At 33.5% G+C, this 9,050-nt stretch overlaps 1 protein-coding gene across 3 annotated transcripts; it reads left to right on the forward strand.

Moving 5' to 3' along the window:
* Positions 1–508: 508 nt before the first annotated feature.
* On the forward strand, positions 509–6,748 carry LOC115991872. 3 transcript variants are annotated; one of them, XM_031115828.1, is made up of 8 exons: positions 509–660; positions 1,536–1,857; positions 2,340–2,540; positions 2,816–3,088; positions 3,645–3,747; positions 3,926–4,044; positions 4,602–4,778; positions 5,491–6,748. In XM_031115828.1, the coding sequence occupies exons 2-8, from the start codon at positions 1,549–1,551 to the stop codon at positions 6,319–6,321; spliced, it is 2,013 nt and encodes a 670-aa protein (XP_030971688.1). In that variant the 5' UTR covers positions 509–660; positions 1,536–1,548; the 3' UTR covers positions 6,322–6,748. The 3 variants fall into 3 exon arrangements, with proteins under 3 accessions (XP_030971688.1, XP_030971687.1, XP_030971689.1); XM_031115827.1 differs by having other exon boundaries at positions 659–759; XM_031115829.1 differs by lacking the exon at positions 509–660 and having other exon boundaries at positions 1,713–1,853.
* The last annotated feature ends 2,302 nt before the right edge of the window (positions 6,749–9,050 follow it).

A 9,050-nucleotide genomic window follows, 5' to 3' on the forward strand; every position in this document is an offset into this window, starting at 1 on the left:
AAGATATATTTAGTATTGATGTGAAAATATGACCATATGGTGATGGTCTAAAAAAATTAAAAAAGGTATAAAAGAATCTTATCATATCAACAAAATCATTAAATTAGTTATATCCATCCAAAATCAAAGTTGTTAAAACAATCTCAAATTCTTAATCATCAAAAAGTACAACCTCCTAATGCCAAATCAAACAACTTTGCAGTTTTATTTTTATAAATACATCAGAATTTCAATCTATTGTGTCGTTTTTTTTATAAGTGAGATTCAATTTTTGAGTCACATAAAATTTTATCAATTGAGCGAATTGAAACCCGAGAGAAAGAAAAAGAAGAACCGACCGTGTCTCTTTCAAAGTCTCAACCTCGAATCTTCAAACCAGTTACACTTTCATGTTAATTGCTGTCGTGTCACATTCTTCTTCTGCCACGTGTCACATTCTACCAACAAAAAATATATATAAAAAGGTACAAAAAGCTTGCGTTTAGTTTGCTTAATCCGAAATAAAAAAAGAACATAAAACTGTCCTAAAAGCAAAAACCAAACCCACAAAAGAGAATAGTTATTAGATTCTGTAGGTTTTTTTTTTTTAAATTTTTTTGATACCTTTGAAACAAAGACAATACTTATAAATTCTTCTCAGATTTTCTAAAAGCTCTTCAGGTTTGTTCCTTCTATATTTATCTCTCTCTCTCTGTGTCTGAATTTGTTTTTTTCCTTTTAGGGTTTTTATGTTCAACAACATTCCAACATGTTTTTCAGGTTACTTTCATTCTTTTTAAGGATGGTGCAGTTTCAGTTTTTTTAAACTTTGTTTGTGTTTGGGTAATCCGAGGTTAAATTGTTTGGTTTCTGATAAAAAAAAAAAATTGGGTAACTGAAATGTGCGTTTTTTTCATTAATTTATGAAAGTTTTTTATCTTTTTCGTTTCTGGGAAAGCAAAGCTTTGTTGAAATTAATGTGCAAAATTGTAAAGTTCTAATTTTTATTTTTTTGCCTTTTGGGTTTTCTATGTGCAATTAAGCAGAGAATCAGATTCCTTAGAAGTGGGTTTTTTGTTTTTGTTTTTGTTTTTTGTGTTTTTGGATGGAACTGTTGCATTGTTAGATATTGCATGAAGTTTAGAAATTTGGGTTTTGCAAGTCATTGAAGTTGAAGGGGCTTCGTATAATATATGTCATTGACTAGTATGTTTGGTGTTGATTTGGTAGTTTAAGTTGATTATATACCTTAATTTATTTTAATAACATAAAGTTTCCATTAGTTTTGATTTAGGAATATGATAGTGTAGAATTTGTCAACTTTTAATTTGATAGTCTAATTTGATTATATAGCTTAAGTAATTAGTTATTTTTTTTTTTTGAATTCTCAATTGTTTGTCATATATAAAACACCCGTTAGTTTTGAATTAGGATTTAAGTAGTATACAATTTACCAGATTTGATTTGATAGTGTAAGTTGATTATATAGCTTAATTTACTCTTTTTTTTTTTTTAAAAATTTTTGTTTTTATTTTTTTTTTATAAATTTATTATAGGGATCGAATAGTCATGGCAACTGCAACTATGGCCACAGCAGCAGGAGCAGCTGCTCTTTTGTACTACACATTGAACCGTAAATTACAGTCTGGTAGGTCTCATGGAGATGATGATGATGATGATGAAAATGGTAGTGATGCACCCAATGACATGCCTGTAGGTGTTGAACGCATTTCGCATAGGCTAATTCAAGCCCCAGCGACGTGGGTTGAGACAATTTCGACGTTGTCAGAGACTCTTAGGTTTACATATTCCGAGACTCTGGGGAAATGGCCCATTGGGGATTTGGCATTTGGGATCAACTTTCTTCTAAAGAGGCAGGTAAGATACTTGATGGCTTTAGCAGTTTAGCTATTGAATTGTGATATACTTGTGGATGTATTTTGTGTGATTTTTGTTCATCATTGAAAGAATAGGTTTGTTCTCATAACTTAAATCGATTTATAAATAGCTGCATTCTGGCTTTGACTAAGTACTGAAAATACGATGCAAAAGATTTTTGCACATATATAATCATAACTATTAGACAGCAGGATTTATGTGTAGTCAATTTGCAGTTTTTTAGTTAGTTTCTATATACAGGCACTGATATTTTCCAAAATTATGCACTGAATATTTAATGTAACAGATTTTCTCTTTTACATTATCAGTTTTTTGCTGTTGTTGAGTTCTTGTCATGTTTATAAGGAACAATGGCCTTTTATTTATTTATTTTTATGACAGAGTGGCTGTGAATAAAATGTTTTTGCTGACACTCCTAGTTTATCAGGCCAAGCTTCTGACTGCTTTAACGTACTTTGCAGGGACAATTACATGTTGGCAGTGTATTTGGTGGTAAAGACAGTTTACGGCTTGAAGGAGGTTCAGATAAAATTGTTGAACTCAGATGCCACTTAAATTTGTTGACAATATGTTGGCATTTTTCAAAAAAGCCATTTCCTGTGTTTTTAAAGGAGACTGGTTATTCTGCGGAGAATGTTCTCCTTCAGGAACCCAAAGCAGGAGTAAGTCATTTTTGAACTTGAATCCTGCTATATTTCTATTAACTATATGCAAGCAATTTATTTATTTGGTTTGGGGTGGGGATGGAGAGATCACATTGACTAGTAGAGTCATCAACACTTTACAATGGTATACATAGGGTGATTTTTGGTATTGATAAGTATTTCTTACATGGAAGATCAACAGCCATTGGCTGGGGCATAGTTAATTTTGAAGCATGATTTATTTTGCTTACGGACTGTGACCTGAATTTTCTCTGTTTTCTTTTGTTCTGCAGATTTTAAAGCCAGCGTTTACAATTCTAGTTGACCACAGCATGAAATGTTTTATCTTAGTGATTCGTGGGACACATAGTATCAAGGATACTTTGACGGCGGCAACTGGAGCTGTTGTACCATTCCATCACAGTGTTGTGTATGAGGGAGGAGTCAGCAATTTGGTTTTAGGATATGCGCATTGTGGAATGGTTGCAGCCGCTAGATGGATTGCAAAGCTAGCTACTCCTTGTCTTATTAAAGCGCTTGGGGAATATCCTGGTTATAAAATTCAGGTAAAAGTAATAACGCGTAATTGTTCTTATGCCTGCTCATCTGTTAATAATTTAGTGAGCATTGTCCATAGATAAACTAAATTGTTATTTTAGGTATTGGTTTTTGAAATGGATGGGCTTGCATTCTCCTTCCATATCTATTGAAGGAGCTAATGATATTGTTTGATACTATAGCTTTTAGAAAGAATATAGTTTCTTTGGGAACTCTGTAGCTTCTGGTATTCCTGTTCAATCATTGTATTTTTCATCTTTCATCACACATTTTCTATAGACAGTTCCCACAAAAATTTCTTGCTTGGCTCTATAAATAAGCAGCGAATGAGTATTTTTATTATTTTTCTCCATATTCTGCACATGCTAGCAATATCAGCTTAAGTGTTTATGCTCCTAAAGTATTAACATGTTGAGCGGTCTTCTTGGAACATACAAGGGACTTAGAAGCATTTAAAGTAAATTCAATTAAAATATGTTGTTTAGATATTTTTGTTTCCCTTGTTTGTGGCGTTTACCAGTAACAGGGATAGTTATCTAAAGGTATCCTTTTGGGTTCTGACAGATTGTAGGGCACTCTTTAGGTGGAGGCACTGCAGCGCTACTAACATACATACTGCGAGAGCAGAAAGAATTGTCAACAACCACCTGTGTTTCATTTGGCCCAGGTTTGAGTTTGTTATACACCATATTCTGATATAATTACTTCAAGGTCTTCAGACTATCATCTCTTTATGTTCAGCTGACAAGAATGTTTGGGTCTAATGCTTGTCAAATCAGATTTTCTATATATATATATTTTTTAATTAGCGTTGCTAGATCACTGACCGTGAATATCACATGCAGCTGCTTGTATGACGTGGGAATTGGCAGAATCAGGCATTAATTTTGTTACATCTGTTATTAATGGAGCTGACTTAGTGCCTACATTCTCAGCTGCTTCGGTGGATGATTTGCGTGCTGAGGTCTGCTCTTGAGCTCTGTAATTTGTTATTATACTCTTATCTTTAAAATATATTATATTTGAAGAGTTGATGGGTAGACTGCCCTTCTAACTTGTTGGTATGAATTTTGTTGGTTGTGGCAATTTGGTTCTAACTTTTAAATCTGTGAATCATTCTTACCTTGGTGATATGGACTTGTCTGAGACAGGTTATATTACTTGGATTTTTACTTATAGAGGATGAATTATTACTTGTCTAAAATTGCTTGTTCCCAAAAAGGTTGTATAATGATTATGTTGGAATCTCCATTAGTTTTTACTTGTGATCTAGACTTCATCCCTCATTCTGGTCAGAGTATCACTATGGACCTAAATTTAGAAACTAAATATCACTCCTGTAGCTCTTTCTGGCCTCATATTATTTTATCAATTTTAGTGAAATGATAATGATGCATTACTAATATGGTTGGTGTGGTTGTCACTCATTGATACATTTTTTATGCTTTTGGTTCTTATTGTCACATTCTTTATTGCTTGCTGTGTTTATATACATTTGAAGAAAGATATATTCTTTGACAGGTGACAGCGTCTGCTTGGCTAAATGATCTGAGGAATCAGATTGAGCATACAAGAATTTTCAGTACTGTCTATCGTTCTGCTTCAGCACTGGGTTCTCGTCTCCCGTCTATTGCAAGTGCTAGAGCAAAAGTTGCTGGGGCTGGGGCAATTCTTCGTCCTGTTTCCAATGGTACACAGGTAAGTCCTTTCTGTTAAACCAAATCAATGTCCATCTGCATTTGTATTATTGTCTACGACATGCTTCCTCTTCTATCAATTGGCTCATACAACAATAACTAAGCCTTAGTTTTAAAGATTTTGGGTCAACCAGCACATAATTATAAATTTATAGTGAGAACATGACAATAAATATTTAACAGCGTTTCTTTAAGTTGATGCAGCACTGATTGTTATTATTATTATTATTTATTTTGGGGTGGGGGGGACCGGGCTGAACAGAAAGAGGGGAACGGGGCTAAACCTAAGCTTCGCCACCTTATGCTTATTGGAATCACCCGCCATGGTTAGAGAAAAATCTCACTCAATATCATCAAATTCAACATTACCGGAGCCCTTCCTTTTTTTATTTTATTTTTATTTTTTTTAAGATGGCTTCTTGAGTCCATCAACAAGGAAAAGAAAATACCTATATTTATGACAAATAAATCCCGCAATCGTCAATTAAAAGAAAATCATTCACACAATAATCAGCAAGATATCTGGTGTCCACACCGTAGGTTATGCAACTCTTCGGTAAGCAGATAGATACTTTTGGTCATGCAATATAACTTAAACCTACATTTTTTTGTAAAGAAGTTAGCACCTGCATTATACTTGTTTTATTTTTATATCAACTTTAATTTGCACTTGATTCCATTTAACCAGTTGATTGTGTTTCTAATCGCTACAGGTTGTGATGAAGAGAGCTCAGAGCATGGCTCAGGCAGCATGGACACGTCCTGCCCTTGGCGTTTCTTCTTGGTCATGCATGGGTCCCCGTCGTCGGGCCACAGCTGCTCATACAAAAGAGGAGGAAAGCTCTCTTGAATCTTCTGCTGCCAATGCAGAAACTTCTGAGCATCTTCTTTCATCCCCAAATAAAACTGCAACCACAACTGTTATTGAAGGCATTGACCTTCCTGTAGCTTCATCTGTAGGAATGGAATGGACTTCAGAAATTGAGTGTTCTTATTCTGATGAAATAGGTCCAGATGCTAATGGGGATGCTGATGTGAATGATGTTGAGGATCTCATTAGCCACAATAGTCATGAAGACCGAATGACTGAAGTTGAGTTATGGCAACAACTTGAGCATGAGCTTTATGATAGGACGGAAGGTGAGGAGGCTGATGTGGCAAAGGAAATAAGGGAAGAAGAAGCAGCAGCCATTGCAGAGGTAGGTGAGGATCAGCCAGAGAGTTCTACACAAGAGAGAAAGGAAGCGCATCGATTTTTCCCCGCTGGGAAGATTATGCATATCATTACCTTTTACTCAGATGGGGCAGAAAGTGGAAGTGATGGTAGCCCTACCACAAGTGGCTTAGACAATGGCCAGCTAGAAGACACTACAGTAGGGATTTTCCTCACTCCGAGATCACTGTATAGTAAACTCAGGTTGTCACAAACCATGATTAGTGATCATTTTATGCCGGTCTATAGAAGGCAGATTGAGAGACTAATAAAAGATTTTGAGACAGAAAAAGGTGTCGATGACCATAAAACTGGAGAGGTAGTGTTATAGAAAATGCAGATTTTTAAGCCAACATTTGTTAATAAACATAATACCAAAAGGAACTGTAGTTGTTTACCTTGTTGATTTTGAAGCCATTGCTTTCATCCCGAGTTAATGGCTACCTAGAAAGAATGGTCCATTGCTTTGCTGCAATGGGAAAGCATGGTGGTGGAAGCAACCACAGTTAATGGTCTGACTGGTGAACTAAGGAACATAATTGGTTGTTCTCATTTTTGGCTGCTCTGTTTGTTAGGGAAAGGTGTTAAGGTGGTGTCAATTATGTAAACAGTATCCAAATCCTAGCCTTGTGTAAATTAGTATTTTTGAGTTAAAAATTTTGATTCTTTTTGTAATCAGTTGATTGAGTTGATCTGCTGTTTCTGGCTTTTTTCATTTGGTTCTGTTGTGAAGTGAACTAGTTATGCAACTTTTTAAATATTTTGGTGTCTGCATGTACGAGGTTTTTTTGTTGTGCCTATAGTTGGACTTGATGGGTCATGACTATTGTAGGCAATACATGTGGAGTTCTGGAGTCTTTTGGTTTTATCATCACCGTCATACTTGTCATCTCAAATTCTAAATCTTTTTTCAACATGAATGCAGCTTTCTAAAGGTTTTGATTCTTGTGATAGAATGGACTTTAGCTGTCAGCTTTTCACTTAAAAGGTTTCTTTTCATTTTAAATGAATTTATTTTATTTTAGATTAACATTACAAGCTTAAAGGTGAATCATGATGTACATGGTTATATAAGGGGAAATTTTAAGTTTTTTAACAGTGAAATTGACCTTTTACTTTGAATGAACTGGAGTATCCTATTTGTATAAATTAAAACACTAATTATTTTGTAAAAATTTATTAATGTTTTAACTTTTAAGGTTATATTGACCAATTGTCGTATATTTTTTAACAGTATTTTTTTTTCCTCCTTTGAAAGGAAGAAAGAAATTTGGGGTTCTCTAGACTCAAGAAAAGATTTGACCCTTAACCATATCGTTCCACTTTTAGCCCAGAGAGTTTGAAGAGCTGCGAGCTATCCACCATGAACGTGTAATAATATGTTCTAATGTATAAACAAATTTGGAACTTGGAACAAGGCCGGCCCAATACAATATGAGACCCTTAGGCTAAAATTTTAAATCGGCCACTTTTTAAATAATATTTAGTTTATTAGCCATCAATTGAATTGATTAATATATTATATTATAATTTTTTTGATTTTAAATCCATTATTTTTATTTTTTAATATGGCTAATTTATTTAAGCGATGCTTAGGATACGGCAAATTTTACCATATAGTTCATACAAACTAACATGTCACTAATTAGAGAAAAATTGATTCAAACGTTAATAATATTGTGTAAGTGGTGATAATTGGATTTTTATTGATCCCTTTTTTGGCGTTGTTGAAAAAATACTAAAATTATTACAAAAAACTTACAAACTAATATAAAAATTAATATGATTGGTGACACAATAATATGTAAGATCCATATAATAAAATTTATAATATTTTTAACATCATTTAATCTAGGAAAAAAAATATACAACTCACTATTTTTTTTTAAATAAAAAGATTTCAATTATTATCCCCAACTTGGGGGTCTTTTTTTGTTAGGGGCCCTATCCTAGGCTAGGCCTAGGGCCGGCCCTAACTAGATAAATATTCGATTTTAAGGGACTATGTGTGCAGAGGAAGAAGAAGAAGAAGAATAAAGAAAAATTAAGAGTAAACAAAAAGAATGGGATACTATCACTCTTATGATAATAATAAATAATGGCTCCGGTCACCTTGGGGGTGTTTGTGATGGTCTTTGAAGACAAAGACTTGTCCTAAATTTTAATGGAAGATATTCTAAAACCAACCCACTTGTGTTTAAGTTTAATAGTCATTGATTGTAGTAATTGGAGTGGCTGCTTAAGGAATGTAAAACTTTTTATTCATGATTTGGACTTGGGTAATTATAATATTTAGTTTGATAGTATCTACCAAAAAAGTCACCAATTCAATCATACACAATATTTTAGTACTAATTTCATCTTGTTATCTAAAAAGCCCTCCATGAATGAATGACTACATGATGGGCCACAAAGCAAAGCCCACACATCAGCCAAAGATTCTTAAACATCCATCCAACATATTAACAATATTTTGCTTTCCAAAGTTAAATGCTTTTTATTTTAATAAAGAGTTTTAACTTATCACGTTTGCTTTTCATGATTGCTCTTATTATCAAACTAAAACACTCAATTGATATTTGGTGTAGGTGAGGATTGAATCCCAAATTTTTTATTTGACGACAAGAGACTTTATCAGTTAAGCTGATTGAAATCCACAAATACTTGTGTTTCCATACAAAGCTAGGGGTGACAATTCGTGTTCGTGTGTTGGGTTTGTGTTTTAAACTCATGAATATCCGACTATATTGGTCAACACTAACTTGACATGTTTATTAAATGGGTCAAGATTTCTCAATCCTAACACGACCCATTTATTAAATGGGTTAGTCGTGTTGACTTGTCTATCAGATTTTATCAAAATAAAAAAAAAATTTTGAAAAAATAGACAAATAAATATTTTTAATATAAAATTCAAAATTAATGAGTAATTACATCACAAATAATCATTTAAAACTGAAGCACATTTCAATATCACAAATAATCAATCACATTATGTCAAAGAAAGTAAATCACAACAACTAATAAGTTTATATACTTAGGGTTTGAAGGGTATATTAG

This window comes from Quercus lobata, chromosome 5, assembly GCF_001633185.2.
Source record: "Quercus lobata isolate SW786 chromosome 5, ValleyOak3.0 Primary Assembly, whole genome shotgun sequence".
In the NCBI taxonomy this organism is placed as follows: Eukaryota; Viridiplantae; Streptophyta; class Magnoliopsida; order Fagales; family Fagaceae; genus Quercus; species Quercus lobata.

Coding starts and splice junctions, on each gene's coding strand:
- LOC115991872 (XM_031115827.1), top strand. Junction 2,541..2,815: donor TTCAGGAACCCAAAGCAGGA/GTAAGTCATTTT, acceptor TTTGTTCTGCAG/ATTTTAAAGCCAGCGTTTAC. Junction 4,779..5,490: donor CTGTTTCCAATGGTACACAG/GTAAGTCCTTTC, acceptor TAATCGCTACAG/GTTGTGATGAAGAGAGCTCA.